The sequence below is a fragment of the Mytilus galloprovincialis genome, chromosome 9, assembly GCF_965363235.1.
Source record: "Mytilus galloprovincialis chromosome 9, xbMytGall1.hap1.1, whole genome shotgun sequence".
Lineage (NCBI taxonomy): Eukaryota > Metazoa > Mollusca > Bivalvia > Mytilida > Mytilidae > Mytilus > Mytilus galloprovincialis.
This window is the reverse complement of record NC_134846.1, coordinates 46,411,169-46,430,604: the sequence shown is the minus strand read 5'-3', so window position 1 is coordinate 46,430,604 and position 19,436 is coordinate 46,411,169. Positions and strand designations below refer to the sequence as shown.

Below are 19,436 nucleotides of genomic sequence, written 5' to 3'. Positions count from 1 at the left end.
TTGGTTTGTCTTACATTTCATGAATTGGGTGTCCTGTAAATAATGAACTTCCCCGATGGCTCATCAATGCTGGAGGTACCTAGTTTGAAACCAGACAAAGCTTTGAAAATTGGTATTTGCTGTTCTCAGCTTAGCATGTGACATTTTAAAGTAAGAGCAAAGACAGTTCTGGTGTGAGTCAGAATAATTTTATTGGTGGAAGCAGCCAGTGTGTCTAGAGAGAATCCTGCAATCCTGGGAATCGCACACATCTGGTACAGGGTTTGAATTTACAACATCAGAGTTGACAGTAGATGAACTTCTTAGACCACTTGGCCACCAAGGAATATAGAAAAGTATACAAACAAAATATTCAGTAGCATTCTACTTCTATGTAAAATACTGTGGATTCATTTATTTTCGTGGGTGTCAATTTTCGTGGATGGCTGATTACTTATACTTATTCGTGGATATTTGATTTTGTGTTTTCCCAATCTCTGCATACAAATCCTATTGAAAATATGTTGTTCGTTAACATTTTAATTCGTGGTTGACCTGTACCAAATAAACCCACGGAAATTGGTATCCAACGAATAATAATGGATCCTCAGTACTATGTCTCAGATAAATTAACTTGATGCTTGCATGGTCACTTTAAAACTGCCTTATTTTACATAGATTTCTGCTGAATGTTAATTATTTCCAGGAACAAAACAATTTTTAAAAGCTATTAATATGGATGAAAAGGGATATAGGTAGTACATCTTAGATAAAGAAACCAACAGAACAGGAATATCCTAAAAAGACTTCTATTCAAGACAATACAAACCTATACAATTGTGCTTGAACTGTTTATAGCTTTACAAGAAAGGTCATTGTTAAAGGCTTTAGACTGACTTGAAGGTTTTTAATTCCTTGTCCTTTTTGCTTTGTCTCTGATGGATAGTTGCCCCTTTTTAGCTCACCTGGCCGCCAAGTGAGCTTTTCTCATCACTCTGCGTCCGGCGTCGTTGTCGTCCGTCGAACTTTCACAAAAATCTTCTCCTCTGAAACTACTGGGCCAAATTTAACCAAACTTGGCCACAATCATCATTGGGGTATCTAGTTTAAAAAATGTGTGGCGTAACACAGCCAACCAACCAAGATGGCCACCATGGCTAAAAATAGAGCATAGGGGTAAAATGTAGATTTTGGCTTATAACTCTGAAACCAAAGCATTTAGAGCAAATATGACGGGGTAAAATTGTCAATTAGGTCAAGATCAATCTGCCCTGAAATTTTCAGACAAATCAGACAACCAGTTGTTGGGTTGCTGCCTCCAAATTAGTAATTTTAAGGAAAAATTTGCAGTTTTTAACCGGATTCTTGTGACAAAAATGTCGGTTATTGATTTTGGGATGTACGGCGGGCGGGCGGGCGGCAATCAAATGTTGTCCGTGCATTATGGTGACTTGAGGAACACCGGTATCACTCAGATTACAATTCTACCTTAACAGGTAAGTTTGTATTTAGCCTATAAAATACTTATTTAGCCTTGAGAATTGAAAGGTCAGTTTATCTGATAGAAGTTGATAAATTTGGCTTCATGCCATTTACCTTGTCCAAAATTAAGGTCACTTTATTGTTATTGTGATATTGTTAAAGTACAAAAGAACCTTATATTCTGACCAATACTTAAAACTTTGTGCATCTTGATTTAATTGTTAAAAATCTGTTAATGTTGAATTTTTGGGGTTATTTCTGCCTTTTAATTGCATATTTCTTTACATGGTAGTTTTTTTTTCAGATATAAAAAAAAACTATCTGCTTGACTTTATAGAAATAGGCTATGCTTGCAGGTTATATATTACACTGTCTTGCTTTTTGTTTACACCTAATCTGACAGATTATTATTTAGTTGCAAAATATTTTAAATGAGAGCTGAAATTTTTTCTATCTTTAAATGTGCATTGAAGGTTAAAATAATCATAATGTGAACAAGAATGAAGAAAACATCTTGGTCCCCAAAAAAACATCAACCAGGATATAACATTCCAAATATTAATTCATTATAGACTAATATCAGTTGAAATTCAAGCCACTGTTTTCCATGTTAACAATGTAGGTCATGTCCCAACAGAAAATCAATAAATATGACAGTACAATGTACTCTTAGCACAAACACATAAGGTCACGGTGAAATAGACATCTAGGGCAAGAAACAGTCAGTTATACCAAACCAGTTTGACTAGATGTCTAGTTTAAAACCAGTTTGACTAGATATGTCTTATATTTTGACAATGTAAATGATATGAGGACCTGCATGGGTTTTTTTAATATCTGTATTCTTTAAATCTTTAGGGCATTTTTCTTTTAATAGCCTTAAAAATAACTCTCATTCTGTAAAATTCTCATGAAAATGATTTTACTATTTAGTCTTTCTGTTACAAGATTATTTATCAATTCTGTACATTGATCATTATTATATCAGTATTGCATTACAGTTACCTAAGTTACCTTTTTATTTTGCACAGTTATTCTTTATACTTTTGAACCGCATTAAATTATTCTCTATTCCTTATTTTGTTGTTCATTTTCTCTATTCTCTATTTTTTGTTGCTATTACATGTGTTCTCTATTCTGTAAACCCCATTCTGACCCTTATAGGTAAACTTCTATTGTATGAATGGGATAAACTGACCTTTTAATTCTCAAGGCTATATAAGTATTTTATAAGCTAAATACAAACTTACTTGTCAAGGTAGAATTGTAATCTGAGTGATACCGGTGTTCCTCAAGTCACTATAACTCATGAACTGTTCAACCAAAGCTTTTAAAATTTTAATATGTTGTTACTGACAACTAAATGAAGGTCAAGTTCAATAATGGCGATTTTGACTTTTACCGTTCAGGAGTTATGGTTCTTGAAAGATTGAAAAATGGAGTTTCCAGTCGTGTCCGTGCATTTACGCATGAACTATTCTACCTAAGCTTCCCAAATTTTAATATGTTGTTACTGATGACAAAATGGAGGTTAAGTTCAATAATGGAGATTTGACTTTTACCGTTCAGGAGTTATGGTTCTTGAAAGTTTGAAAAATGGAGTTTCCAGTCGTGTCCGTGCATTTACGCATGAACTGTTCTACCTAAGCTTCCCAAATTTTAATATGTTGTTACTGATGACAAAATGGAGGTCAAGTTCAATAATGACGATTTTGACTTTTACCGTTCAGGAGTTATGGTTCTTGAAAGATTGAAAAATGGTGTTTCTAGTCGTGTCCGTGCATTTTCTCATGAACCATTCAACCAAAGCTTTTGAAATTTTTATATGTTGTTACTGATGGCAAATTAGAGGTCAAGTTCAATAATGACGATTTTGACTTTTACCGTTCAGGAGTTATGGTTCTTGAAAGATTGTGAAATGGCGTTTCCATTCACGCTGTTGCATTTACTCATGAACCATTCAATCTAAGCTTTTCAAATTTTAAGATGTTGATACTGATGACAAAATGGAGCTCAAATTTGATATTGACGATTTTCACTTTCACCATTCATCAGTAATGGTTCTTGTGATATTGCCACGACACAAATAAATATTAATAAATCCGGTTTGCTGTCGTTGTGACAGCCTCTTGTTGGTCATTATCTTGAATATTATTATGAATAGAGATAAACTAAAAACAGCAATAATGTTCAGCAAAGTAAGATCTACAAAAAAGTCACATGACCAAAATTGTCAGTTGACCCCTTAAGGAGTTATTGCCCTTAATAGTCAATTTTTAATAATTTTCATAAGTTTGGTAAATTTTTACAAAATAGTTTCCTCTGTATCTAAAGGGCCAAGTTTATTATAGATAGAGAAAATTGTAAATAGCAAGAATGTTTAGTATAGTATGATCAAGAAACACATCACCATCACCAAAACACAATTTTGTCATAAATCCATCTGTGTCCTTTGTTGAATATGCACATAGACCAAGATGAGCAACACAGACTCTTTAGAGCCTCTAGTTCATTTTTGTATCCATTGCCTTTGTTTATGAAGTATTGAGAAATGTAGTGTATTATTTCTCTGCAAAGCATGCGAGATATCTCCCAGAGTTGACAGTTTAATAAATGGGTGTCAAAGTAAACCTCAGTTGTTTATAAATGCCAACCAAATTGATTTGTTTCTAAAATGAGGAATTAAAAAAATCTAACCCGCCAAATTAGTACAAGTTTAAATGTCCTTTCAATGCACGATAAGTTAGTACGTTTAACCTGAAATCTGTGAGGGCATCCACATAGTTAGGATTTTAGTTGGTACATGTAATTGATTTGCTTGTGATATATGTAAATGGAGATTAAGCTTACAGGGCAAAACATTCAGAGCTTCAAGTAGAACTTGATATGTTCACAGATCCCTTGATAAAAAACATCAATTTATAACAATTATGATTGTTTAATTTTAGTATTAAAAACTTTGTAAACTATCCATAAACAGCTGCCAAAGGTAACAGTCAATGTTCCTATGACAACTAATACTGTATGGTTTGTATTTCCTACTGGTACCTCCACTCGTAATTCATTCACATTCTGGAAAAAATATCAAAATCAATATATCAAATTATTGCTTGTATAGATATACAGTAACTAGCAGACATAACAAATTTAACTCAAAACGTTCTTTGACAAAAATTCCTGAACTAACTAAATACAATTATTATATAAAACAACAAAACCCTCAGTGTGTTTGCATTTAATACATAACAGGAGAGCATGGTTCTTATGAGAAAAGCACATCATCTCCTCCAGGACCTCTGTGCTAAAAGGAAGCAGTCTAACGACTTAGCTACAGATGAATTTCCTTTATAGCTCAATTGCTGATGGCTGACTATAAAGTACCAACTAATAAAGGGAAGCAATCTTGTCACTAATACATGAAACAATCAAATTTTTTAATTGGTGCAAAACATCAAGAAGTTATGAATTGAAGTAGCTAAAAAATTTTATGAAAGTTTTATATACAGGTGTAGTCTTGGAACATAAAAGATATCATTTTATCCTGCGATTGGGTGTCTTACTATACAGATACAGCCCTACAGATATCGCTATGCTGTATCTGTATACTATACAGATACAAACATGAACAGCAGTGTTTTCTACAACGACAATCATCGATTTCAAAACTTGAATGTGTACATGTGTAACAAAATCAACAATGTAAATTTCGGCATGCATGTTAAGTGAATGTCAAGTTGTTCAAAATTCTGAAGCGTAGGACAACTCATACACTTCTGTTTCAAATCGGACAATGTTTTGTTATTTGTTTTTACTGTTGAAATTAGTTGTTATGTTAAATTGATAATTATTCACCTTGAGCAATGTATTATTGTTGACCATTCAGGATTCTTTTTTGCAAACCCGTCTTCAGCTGGATGTGTGATTTTATTATTACTACTCAGGCCTCAAGGGTTTTTAAAATGAAAATAAATGCGAAAAATGTGACTTTTTGTGTCTTTCAAAGCACAAACAATATACAGAATTAATTGCAGGATAAAGACAATAACTGTTTAGTGTCTTTAAATATCAGCTGTATTTGTACTCAGCTCGAAACAGGAGTAATTGCTCCCTAAAGCTCGCATTACACCTGTTTCTTAGCCTCGTACAAATACAGCTGATATTTAAAGACACTAAACAGTTATTGTCTATTTCCAAAACACCGCTTGTACCATATTGAAAAACTGAATACTTGTGACGCCACATGGCTAATTGAGATGAAGTTTGAAAATATCTTCGTACATATTTCTCACTTTGAAATATTGATTGAAATGTGATGTCTGAATTATCTAAAGATATTGGATTTGTACCCATAATTTTAAAAAAAAAGAAAAGGTTTTTAATGCAATGGTAAGGCAAAGCAAACCCATTTGCTACGCCTTGAAAAGAAAGGAAATTTTGGCAAGCCAAAACAAATTTGGTCAGTTATCCTGCATGCATACCATTAACATAATAAAGTAAAATTAATTTTATTTACCTTTGATCATCATTTTCACTTAAATTATACCAAAGTATTCCCAAAATAAAATTCCATTGACATGGCTACTAAGCTATAATTCACTTACTGAACTATATTTAATCAGGTTCCATTCACAAAGAATGTCCTCTTTAGGTGAGCATGGTATTTGTTCTGTCCTCAAGATTTCTCCAATATAATCTGAAATGAACAGGTGTTCATAACATAAAATTTAACAAATTCCTTACTGTATAAATATTTCTAAAAGCCATCTTTTATACTTATATTAAAAACTTGCTATTTACTATTTTTATAAGACAAACATGCACCTATTCTTTAGGACAGAAAGCAAGTATGCTAGAGCCTAAAGGGCTTAAGTTGACAAGAGTTGGCAGGTTTTATTCATTGGGATTTAATTACTTTTTGATAGTGGTGCGAGTTGGTTAGCCTAAAATTATTGGGATCCATCCACATTTTATAAGTGGGGTGGCTTGGTAGACAAATTTCACAGGATTTAACTTTTTCATTGGTAGGGTGTGCTTGCAGGCCTATATTCAGTGTGTTTAAAACCCTTTTCATAAGTGGGTTGAGTCTCTAGAAAGTTGGGGCAAGTTTGTTGGGGGTGAAGGCAATGGGGCGAGACGTGGATATTTTCAGAAAGTTTTGTACATATATATTAAATTATTGTAACCTCAATGTATTTAAAATAAACTTACTTGCATTCTTGCATTGTATCAGCACTCCAGGATTCATAATGCTAAAATTTCTATAATCTGTAGCAGGTAAATGGTATCTTAGATGTATTGGAAATGTCACATTACTTATAACACTATCTGAATTAATATGTAACTCAGTATAAATAAGTATGCTGTAGATACTAAAGGTATTTTCCTGGAATTCTGGTTTCTCTATATCTAATGTTGGGGAAACATACTGAAAATACAGTTAAAGTTTATTTGTCAGTGGCATATGGACCATAATTTGGTATTCGGCCTTTGGTTTCTTTTTGTATCCTTTTTTATAAGTTCTAAAATTTTAACTTTTATTTTGTGGGTTGTGTTGGTGTTAGAATAGTATGAATGGAACAATTGAGTTTTTCGAGAAAAAATTAATACATTTTGATTCACCGTTTACGTGACAGGAAACCAAACAGGAAACCAATCTTCATTTTCTTTATTTTGCACAATATAATTCAAAAGGCATAAATAAACACCATTACTAGTGTTACTTGCTTCATGTTAATATTTAAAATCTATTTTCAATGTTATATTAAAGTTTTTTTTAAACGTGACAGGAAACCATAAGAAACCGAAAGCATTTTTTTAGTTTTATTTTATTGCAAAATCTGCTTAAAATAATCTAAACAGTATACTTTTTCTTAAAATCCATCTTAAATGTAACAGTATTATAAAACTCCTAAATATGTGCTTGTTTTGAAAACAATTAGTACAATTTATTCAGAATTTTCCATATTTTCTTCATTGATACAGGATACCATAATCGTTGTATCTTGATGTTTTGGCCAAAAAAATATATTTATATTTGGTTTTGAAATTCCAGTTATATAAAATTTATTCCAAATCATTGGCAATGTAAAATTCTTTAAATCCAGTAAAGAAAAAAACTTTTAACTTGGAATTATAATCTTTAAAATAGGCACCATGTGATATTTGTGACCTGTACACCATCTACATGGTTTCCACATTTTAACCTACTTTAGTGGGCTAAAATCAATAAAGTACTTCCTTTCAAGTCATGCCTGGTAAAAGTTTACTTTTCCTTTGACAAGTTTATTGCGTTTCTGAAAAGTGTTTGCAGAACATGAATAAAAAAAATAATTAAAAATTGTGACAAAGTTACCAACTTTGTACATTCCTAGTGTAACGGTATATTAACATGCATTTTTCATTTAATTATCTTTATTCACCTAAAATATCCAGTAATATTTACTGCTGAAGCAAAATCAATCCAACGAACATCGGCACCATGATAAGAGACGTAATTTCTATTGAATTTTCCAAGGACCCTTTACATCGTTATAGGGAAACGTAGTGTGTTTAAACGTCGGTCAAATTTGAAATCGATTTTGTCAAGTCATTGGGCATTTATTTTCACACAAGATCGTATGTAACATTATGCACATAGGAATAATAATAGACCCCCGGCGCAATCTCTTTGAAAATTGTATTTTCCTTTTTTAAACAAGTCGAAACAAGTCTACAGATTATGTTTGCTAACATCCCGTTGGAAACAAAAACAATGTTTAGAACTAGTATATCGTATGTCCGGCTGTAAGGGCGTGATCACATGTTAGTCACATGTTTCACGTATGACCGGAAATGATTAGAACTTAAGGACAAAAACAATTTTAATAAATAACTGGACTTCTGTTTCGTGTGAAATGTAACGCATAACGATAACGTCATTTTCTTACTTAATTATTACGAAGATCAAAACAAGAATGTAAATCATCTCTGATTTACCTGTTTGAACATCTCGCGAGAGTTTATATTTGCATATTTTTTTTAAGAATTCTATTACATGTATTACAACAAAGCAGATTACATCATCTAAAATTTGCGTTACGAAATCGGACACAAAAATCACGCCACTGTTCTTACATCTGCTACATAAATACTTATAGTTCTCGGCATTTTCTTCTCACTATTCTTATTGGTCGATGTTCTTTGTTATTTGAAAGCAAAAGTTACGAATTTGCCGGTGACGATTATCTATAAATCAGTCAGCGTTATGCTCTTCGGAAGCAAAAAGTAACGCGAGAAACGACACAAAAATACGGTTGTAGAATCTTTGAAATTCGTATATTTCAATTTTTTTTCTAGGGATGAGTAGCATACACTTGTATGTTAATAAAAATAATGGCATCTTTAGATGTAGTTACAACTTTTCTTACAGTAATTCAAATTTTATCACTTTTCTATAGTTATAGGAAACGGAGCCCAATAGCAAATTATGGTCCATATTCATGTTTTGCGATTTTAAAAATGAATGCTGAACAGAATACTTTTTTCAAAATAATTATTCTAAAATACTGTAGCTTATCATATGTTATTATATGCCATAGGTATATTTAATTGTTGTATCCATGATCCTGTTCTCTGAATTGAATATACCAAATTATACTTATCACCAGGTGTGTACTTGAATGAGTAACAGGACGGGTGCCATGTGTGGAGCAGGAGCCTCCTACCCTTCTGCAATGATTTTGAGTTTCTAAAATATCGTGTCACTGAAGTCTTAACAAAATTAAAAGATTTTAAAAAAACTAGATTCAAATAAACATAGCTGTCATCTGACATCAGAATTCAAATATTTTCAATTCAATTCAATTCAATATTTATTGGAAAGAGCACATTAGAGGTGTGATCCATATACAGAGGATAATATATTTAAACCACATATAAATGAAATATAGATGTATGTAACAACAAGTTATAAGTAAATTCTATGGAAACCATAACATTCAAAATATATTTTATGGATACATATCATAACATCCAAAAGTCATAGTGATACCATACACATATACATCATGATTATTCTAACAATAGTTAGACAAAATAGCATGTGAACTAATAAAGCATGAAGGTTTCTTTGTCTGAGAAATTATTGTTGTTTTCTTCATGGACGAAGTCTTTCAAAATGGCCTGATCTATTTATTGTTGGATATAGTGATACTTTTCACTGCATAATAATTAAGTTTATCATATAAGGATAAACTGTTTTAATAAAAGTTTAACTCCATTTTCCGGAATCAATCCTAATTGATTCTTAATTTAATCACATCAATAATACGTCATTTCGTGACGTCATTCATGCGTTATCATTCAAGTGCAAACTGCCAACATAGCTAACGAAAATTTAAACAGCAGCAACATGAAACCACCAAAACGACAAAGAAAACCTAGGGGGATGCCAGGACAATCACTAAATAAAAAGAAGAAAACACAAGAGACCATACCAGAACAATCAGAAAGCACGGACAAGGAGACGGCACCATTCCAGTCTGATCTAAGCAGTATTTCTGTGGCCAGTGGCAGTGGCAGTGACCAACCTGTAATAGACCAGACCCCACCTCCAAGTCAAAACCCAGTACCTAGGCAACATATAGCTTCATCCGGTATGTTTAACAATACAACAGGTTTAAGTGATTATAATAGGGGTTATTCACAGGGTATTAATTTAGAGATCGTACATGAAAGTGTAACACCAGTGTACACATCAAGTGTATTTGACTCTGTAGGTGCCCATATACCGGGTAAAATTAAGGAAAAGATTTGGGCCGGAGAATATATTGATTTAAATATTTTACTTAAATCTGCAAAAGATTTAGCCACAGACTCCCAGTTAAATGGCGATCTTTCAGTAAAAGGGGGATTATTAACTATAACTCCACAAAAACAGAGCACCATTACAAATTTGCACGTGTGGACATCTGCATTCATCATCTTTATGGATATAGTCTTAGAAAAATGGCCCAATAAAGGTCAAGAGCTCCTGAAATACATGTTTAACGTTCGACTAGCTTCATCTAGAGGGTATGGCTCAGGTTGGGCTATATATGATGAACAATACCGCCTTCGTAAGGCAAGATGTCCACAATCGTCTTGGGCAGAGCTAGACATGGAGTTGTGGGTTATGTACGTCTCTACTCCTCCAAGATTTGCTTATTCAGATACTAATTCTTTTGGGGGTCAAAAGGGATCACAGTATGTCCAAAATACTAAACCAGAACAAGTTCAAAGACCCACGGCAGCGTGCAAGGGTTACAACTTTGGTAGATGTACTTATGGGGCAGCATGTAAATTTGAACATAAATGTTTCAGGTGCTCTGGAAACCACCCTATTGGGGCCTGCAAAAAGAGGTAAGGATTACGAGTTGTACTCTTTGGGATACTCCCCTATTTGTGTGAATGAAGTAGAAGAATCTTTAAAATTTTATCCGTCTAAAGTAATAGCCAACGAACTTATACATGGTCTACGATTTGGTTTTAAATTACAATATTCCGGTTCACGTTTACCTGTTAATGCAGACAATTCAAAAAGTGTGACTATTCATGCAGATCTTGTTAGAGAAAAAATAAATAAAGAGATTACTTTAGGTAGAATGGCCGGTCCTTTTGACCACCCACCTTTGCCAACTCTACGCATTTCTCCTATATTTTTGGCCGAAAAGAAGAACGGAGATTACCGTTTAATTCATAATCTTTCCTATCCCCTACATAACTCTGTGAATGACTTTATAGATGAGAAATATTGCTCTGTGCAGTATTCGGGAATTGATGACGCTGTTCGTTTGGTACAAAATATAGGAATAGCCGGAAAACTTTCAAAGTCCGATGTTAAAAGTGCATTTCGGTTATTAAGGGTTTCACCTTCAGATTTTGACCAGTTGGGTTTCATTTTTGATGGTAAATATTATTTTGATCGTTGTTTACCACAGGGAGCCTCAATCAGCTGTTCGCTGTTTGAAAAGTTCTCAACAGCGCTTCATTGGGTTACGGAACTTACCAGTGGAAATTCAAATATACTTCACTACCTAGACGATTTCCTTTTTGGAGGTGAAGTAAATAGTACAACTTGTCAGGAAACACTTGAAACATTCAAGAAGATTTGTTCAGATTGGGGGGTTCCATTAGCCGAAGACAAAACTGTTCAACCCACAGAAATTTTGACCTTTTTAGGCATTGAATTTGATACCTTAAAAATGGAAATGAGGCTCCCTGAGGAAAAACTGACTAATTTAAAACTAACTTTGCAGCTGTTTCTTCATTCAAAAAAGGTAACCTTGCGCCAGTTACAGTCCCTGATCGGTTTGTTAAACTTTGCATGCCAAGTTATCGCCCCTGGAAGGGCTTTTTGCAGAAGATTGATTGATGCTACTTGTAACATAAGAAAAGCACACCACAGGGTACGGGTATCATGTAATATGCGCGAGGACATTAAAGTTTGGACCTCTTTTTTAGAGCAATATAATGGAGTTACGGTCATGATTGATAGTTTATGGACTTCCAACGATATGCTTGAACTGTTTACAGACAGTGCAGGGGGTCAAAACAAAGGTTTTGGCATTTACTTTCAAGGAAAATGGGCACAAAGTTGTTGGCCAAAAGAATGGGCAGAACTTGATTTATTGAAGGACATTACTTATTTGGAACTTTTCCCAGTTGTCATATCACTTCATATATGGGGAGTACATCTTAAAAACAAGCGAATCATTTTCTATGTGGATAATCAGGCCGTTGTTACTATCATAAACAAGAGAACTTCTAAGTCGAATAGAGTTATGTCCCTTATCAGGAATCTAGTTTTTTCCACATTAAAATATAATATTGTTTTAAAAGCAGAACACATTCCTGGTAAAATAAATACCATAGCCGATTCATTATCCCGTTGTGATTTTCAGCGTTTCAGAAACCTTTGCCCAGAAGCAGATCAGTACAGAACAGCAATTCCAGACCACCTTTGGACGTTTTAGAAATTGAATTAAATCATCTTCTTACCAGTTCTATGGCACAAAAAACTTGGAAAACCTACAATACGGCAATGGAATCCTTTAAAAGCTTTCGATCAGCATACAACTTACATGATATTTGGCCAGCCCCGATTAGCGATTTAATATTTTACATTGCCTTCCTTTCATTCAAGGGTCTGTCAGCCTCTACTGTCTTAACATATATGTCAGGAATAAGTTATCAACATAAGATTCAAGATTTAACAGATAGTACAAAATCCTTTTTAGTAGGAAAAACATTAGAAGGTTTAAAAAGGTCAAATCCCAAAAAACCTGATTTGCGGGTACCAATTTCAATTGATTTATTGCGGAAATTAATCAGGTCACTCCAACATGTCTGTTTTTCGTCGTATGAATCCGCCATGTTCGCTTCAGCTTTTAGTCTAAGTTTTTTCGCTTTACTTCGCGTGGGTGAAATAGCTGCGGAAAGTAAAACTGATTTAGGGGCACATGTTATACAAATATCTGACGTTTCAGTTGTCAAATTTGACCACAAAGAAGAGCTTCGTCTGTGTATACGTAGTTCCAAAACAGATCAAATACATTCTTCTTTAACCTTGATTATTAGTGAGCAAATCGACAAATCTTTGTGTCCCATTCACTTGCTAAAGAATTTTTTACAAATTCGATATCCTTCGTCCGGGAGTAATTTATACATACATTTTGACGGATCAAGTCTCACTCGTTATCAATTTTCGTCTATTTTACAAAAGAGTTTGTCATTCTCCGAAATCAATGGACATTTCAGAGCACATTCTTTCAGAATCGGGGGAGCAACTGAAGCTAAAAGGTTAGGAGTAGATGACGAAACATTAAAGAAATGGGGTCGTTGGACATCGGATGCTTACACAAAATACATCCGTTTGAACATTTAAACATACAGGCAATACTTTTAAAACGCAAGAAGAAAAGAAATAATACATTCATCAATTGTAGGTGTCAAATCAATTTGGTTAATAGGATCATCCATAGTATATTGGGCCAATAAAGAAGCTTCGTCTAGACCTGGGGGACTTCACCTTGGCCTACAGAATACAGGTGCTCATATGGTTTGGATTGGTCAAAGGGGTATGAAGTGGGGTGATTTAAATAGAGTCTTTGAACAAAGGTTGCTTAACCGCCCCCTTCCGAGTTTCCTTGTTATTCAACTTGGGTCTAATGATTTGGGTATATTGACATCAGAGAAATTATTCAGTGATATAGAATGTGACCTGCTTCGGTTACATGCATTGTATCCAGCTTTAAAAATAATATGGTCAGACATACTAATGAGACGGTATTGGCACAATGCCAATTGTGGTCAAGCTATTGAAAGGGCTCGTAAACGAGTAAACCTCCGGGTCAAAAACTTAGTTTTGAGCATCGGTGGATGTGCAATTAGGCACAGTAACATACGTGCTAAAGAAAGTAATTTGTTTAGATATGACGGAACACATTTATCAAAGATTGGTAATGATATTTATCTAAATAATTTACAAGGAGCACTTGAACAGTTCATGAGATCCTGAGGACCAGCTGTTTTTCCTCAGTGAAATTGATATTATTATGAGAATTGTCTTAAATTTAGATTAGTTTAATAACAAGTGAAACTCGGTCGGGATTTTAAAGGGGCACCAATCAGTTTAATTTGGGGTTGTTTCAGGGGTAATTTCTTTGGCAGTGAGTGGGTATGCCCCACTCATTTGGCGGGATATGGCAAGATGAAAATGGAACATGTCCCCACATTGTACGTTAGCTTTTATTTGGGGTTATTTTCTTCTGTGTTCCCACAGAGATTAGATTAGGTCTTCTTTGAATGTACCAAAGAGACCGGTTCCTGAATTGGTCCCAGTTTGGAACTTAAGGTGTTCTCTTTGAATTTAATAATTAATAAGCTGCAATGGAAACCAAAGAGTTCTTGGGGGGAATATTTGCTACGTATCGGGGTTCATTTTTCATACGATCTCTCTATTTAGCATTTAACGTAGAGGATTGTAGCTTTCATTGCCTACCAGTGAAGCACAGGCTTGCCAAAAATAATGGTTCGGCGGTTTGTACGTTCATCTTGCCTTATCTTGTCTGCGCAAAAAATTTAATACTGTAGCCATATCATTCCACATTCTTTGTTGATTATTATATTTATCTTTGAAAACAAAAGGAGTCGGTTTTACATTTCACACATACTACTATGGTAAAGAAAGGGTTTGATTGCACATGAGACATAATTAAGAAGAAAACAAAAAATTGGTTGATCGCCCATGAGACATGTATATAATATGAAGCAGTTCGGATCTTTGATTAATTAAGTTTATCATATAAGGATAAACTGTTTTAATAAAAGTTTAACTCCATTTTCCGGAATCAATCCTAATTGATTCTTAATTTAATCACATCAATAATACGTCATTTCGTGACGTCATTCATGCGTTATCATTCAAATGCAAACTGCCAACATAGCTAACGAAAATTCCTACCTCCCTCCCCATCCACCACCAAAAAATAAAGATAAGAAAAATTCTGCTGCTGTGTTTGTATTGTTTCAGGTTTTGTTGTGAAAGATGCAGCTATGCAGAGGAGTTGTGCTGAGGATATACTTGCCACTGGACTCTAAACAGCTCAGCTTGTAAAGACAGTGCCTTATTATCCGCGGATGAGAAACCAGTTTATCTGCATAGAATACTTGTTTGATGGACTTATTTTCAAGATTATAAACATTTAATATTTAACTATTTCTACAAGACATTAACTTTTAATTCAGTATTTTATCATTTAAAATTTATTGTAAATTTAAAATAAATAGTCGTTACAGTATAGCTGGCGGGATATGGCAAGATGAAAATGGAACATGTCCCCACATTGTACGTTAGCTTTTATTTGGGGTTATTTTCTTCTGTGTTCCCACAGAGATTAGATTAGGTCTTCTTTGAATGTACCAAAGAGACCGGTTCCTGAATTGGTCCCAGTTTGGAACTTAAGGTGTTCTCTTTGAATTTAATAATTAATAAGCTGCAATGGAAACCAAAGAGTTCTTGGGGGGAATATTTGCTACGTATCGGGGTTCATTTTTCATACGATCTCTCTATTTAGCATTTAACGTAGAGGATTGTAGCTTTCATTGCCTACCAGTGAAGCACAGGCTTGCCAAAAATAATGGTTCGGCGGTTTGTACGTTCATCTTGCCTTATCTTGTCTGCGCAAAAAATTTAATACTGTAGCCATATCATTCCACATTCTTTGTTGATTATTATATTTATCTTTGAAAACAAAAGGAGTCGGTTTTACATTTCACACATACTACTATGGTAAAGAAAGGGTTTGATTGCACATGAGACATAATTAAGAAGAAAACAAAAAATTGGTTGATCGCCCATGAGACATGTATATAATATGAAGCAGTTCGGATCTTTGATTAAACCTGTTTTAATTATAAATAAACCATAAATGATGGAAAAATAATGAATTATCTCCCTTTACCACAGAATTATAAACATTTTTACAATGTTATTAAACCCATTTAATCTGTTTAAAAGTTTTATGGGATATTAAATACAAAGACATCTTACAGTGAACAAGATTTAAAATCTACAATATTTGTAGGCAAAACAAATATCTACTATTTCCTTGTCTTATACATTTGTAGTATTGAAAATCTGAAATTTTCCATGTTTTAAGCCACTCTGAAATGACTTGAAATATTACTTACATCAAAACCCAGATGTTTACTGACAGATTTCAGCTGGAATGTGTCAACATAAGTACTGCTAGGAAGGAATTCTTTATACAGACAACGGCACTGCATACCCTCTCTTTTAGTAAATAAAGACAACGGGATTTCAACTTTGGTCTGTAATTCTCTGAAATGGTCAAAATAAATAGAGATATTGTAATGAAGAAAATATTTCAAATTTTCTTAAATTCATTAATTTGTTCATTTTCTAAATGCAACCATGATGTAGACATCTAATTTCCACCTGCTTATATCTGCCATGATTGCTGCTAATTTCTGGATAGTTTTGCATGCAATAAATAGGCAAGATGTCTGCTATTTTGCTTGCTTGAAACTGCTACTTTAAAATTTTTGAAAGGCCGCTTGCAAGAATTGATAGATAAGGCTATATGATAAACAGATTTTATGATTCTTAGAACATACCATTATATTCATTCACCACAAATATTTTCTTTTTGACTTGAAATAATACCCAAAGGCAGAATATCATGGTGCCCGTACTGCGTCAGGAACCTGCAATTCACTGGTTGTCATTTTCCCACTTGTCTGCTTTATTTGTTTGACCGTTTGTTGTCTTTAAACATAAATGAGGCTGTTGGTTTTCTCTTTTGAAATGTTTCACATATTATGATGAAGTGCTTTTTACATGTTTTATAGATCACTATATATGATTTTTTTTTTCTCATTGTTCAAGGTTGTGTAGTGATATATAGTTGTATACATCCTCCTCCTTTGGTCTCTAGTTGATAATTGTCTCATTAGCAATCATACCACATCTTATTTTTATAAGAATTCAGCATTATAATGTATCACTGCAATAAAGAGTTTCTACTATACATTCAAGACGAGATGATATTCTATATATATTGGAGGTGAACTTTATTTCGCTTAAACTTGCATTATACTACCTGTGGAATCCATCTTTTAATAATTTCCTCTGTAAAGTTGGTAGTTGTAATGCAATACTTGTTTCAAAGCAAACCAGTAAAAATATAACTATTAAGTTCTCTACAGTTGTAAACATCTTTTTTCAATTTTATTCTGCATCTATTTTCATTGTTCTGAAAAACAGATAAACCATTCATTAACTGCATTAACCACATATTTTTATCGGTAGGTCTTTTCACCACTGAACACAGCAGAACACCACCGAACACATTAAAATACCATCTAACAAAGCCAAATATAATTGTTTTCATCTTTATTATATATTTTGACAGACTTTCTGAAAGAGGAGGACATGTTTATACATAAATTTACAAATCAATAAGCAATGATAACAAGAGAACCAAACAGAACAGTCTTGCAAGGCTGTTGTCAGGACAGTACACTTGCAAGTCTATCATTTTTTCAAATATAATTATTGTGATAATTTTACTTTAAATAAAATGTTTTAACTTATTTATTTCTAATTTATTGAAAACTAAAGATTATAAGATAATATACAACGATATTCAATGTATAGACAATGTAAATCGGAAAAAAATATTGATGAATCTGGAGTGCTTTTCAGTTTTATCTTAATTCTCAACTTTACATAAAAATGTGAAAAACATGAGAATATGATTATATTTCATGTATTTTATGTTACTTAATTGACTTTATAGTTGTATTGTGTAACGACTGTTTTTCTTCAGGGTTAGTGGTCTTTTTGGGTGTTTGATGGTGAAAAGATCGACCCTAATTTTATTTATAATTCCCATAGGTGGTAAATGTTTATTTTGTGCCATTTAGTAGGAAGTATTTGCCAGTTTATTTTACATACTTTCATATGTGCCTTTTGTACTAAGAACTGGTATTTACAACAGCAACAAAAATGTATTACTTGAAATGTTCCCCTCATAAAAGGGATAGTCGTTACATCGAGGGGCTTCCCTTCATTTGAGGAATTGTTCCCAACCTGTATAATACTCCTAGAATAAGACTAGTATATTTTTGGCAGATCTTTGCGTATATCCTACTCACAATAATAATCCCTGACTGAACCACGTTCTATGTAATAAGTTGTGTTTTATAATGATCCTGACAGACTGAGAATAAGTCATATATAAGCTAAAAATCTTAGTTTGTTATAATGGGCGGGCACTTGCACCAAATCGAAAGTGAAAGTAGCGCTCCGCAGAAACTGCAATACACCAGTTTCACATTTAACTGCGCATGTCTAATCTAATTAGCAAAACTATGAAATCACGCGATAATTCTAGAGAGTTTATCAACTGGGGGCTAACGGTTGTAAGCAGTGACCATTAAGACTTGGAAAAACAAGCATCTGATTGAGTGTTTGCGTTTACATTTGGGTCATTTCTAACAACATGAGCATCATTTGAATCAAAATATAAAATTTATATTGACCAGACAACTTTAATTATTAACAATTGACACAAAAAAAGATTTTAAAACGGACTACTGCTGTGTTGTTGATTGCAGTATTATATACGATCTGATATGCCGCCTGGCTTTATATTAATTGTACCTTTAAATGTCACGAATTCACGCTGAGATCGTTCACCTAACGGGAAGAATAAATTAGATAAATAAGCGGGGCTCACTTCATATACATAGTATAAGGTCATAAATTAAGAAGGCAATTAACACCTTGGCCATGTGGAATCCTCGTTTCACCTTGTATAATCTCACCAGGTGAAAATTGATAAAACGTACCCTTTTCTGTATATACAGTTACTGAAAAAGGGCGACCGTTTGATAATTCATTTAACTTTTGTACACAATTATTTCCTGTAGTTTGTGTTGCAGATCATTCTTTTCCATCCTGCCTAGGTCATAATTATTTATTAGGAAATTAGTCTAAGAATATTATTTTTCTACCCCCCCTCCTGAAAATCAAATGGTCATCCCCTAGTACAGATGTTTAAAATGTTAACCCTGGTACCTTATTAACACTGAGATATCATGGCCAGTGTGGTTAATGCCACTGGGAATATTTTAATAATTTAGGAGGGGGTCATTCAGCATTTGATCTTAATTTAAGGCATACATCGCTTGTTGTAAATACAGGATATTCAATTACTTTTAATGGCACGAAAAATGATAAAGTTGACAATATGTAGAAAATTACTCGCCCCGCTGGCACGGAACCTCTGCTTAGACGAAATCGATCATGAACATAGCTTAGAAATTAAAATGATATTGAATGCATTGTATTATAGTCCGATCTTTGAAAATTGAAGATGAACCTGTATTTCTAATACGTATTTTAAAACTGCCTTATATCTCACTTCATT

The 19,436-nt window shown here is 33.5% G+C and overlaps 2 protein-coding genes across 2 annotated transcripts; one reads left to right on the top strand and one right to left on the bottom strand.

Moving 5' to 3' along the window:
• Positions 1-4,379: 4,379 nt before the first annotated feature.
• LOC143045127 (GPI alpha-1,4-mannosyltransferase I, stabilizing subunit-like) lies at positions 4,380-18,305 on the bottom strand. Its single transcript, XM_076217443.1, has 6 exons — positions 18,160-18,305; positions 17,103-17,255; positions 16,171-16,321; positions 6,670-6,886; positions 6,063-6,154; positions 4,380-4,533 (listed from the first exon to the last, which is right to left on the bottom strand). The coding sequence occupies exons 2-6, from the start codon at positions 17,216-17,218 to the stop codon at positions 4,390-4,392; spliced, it is 720 nt and encodes a 239-aa protein (XP_076073558.1). The 5' UTR covers positions 17,219-17,255; positions 18,160-18,305; the 3' UTR covers positions 4,380-4,389.
• LOC143045125 (uncharacterized) lies at positions 9,687-10,946 on the top strand. Its single transcript, XM_076217440.1, has one exon. It carries the CDS (start codon positions 9,851-9,853, stop codon positions 10,841-10,843), a length of 993 nt encoding a protein of 330 aa, XP_076073555.1. The 5' UTR covers positions 9,687-9,850; the 3' UTR covers positions 10,844-10,946.
• Positions 18,306-19,436: the final 1,131 nt, after the last annotated feature.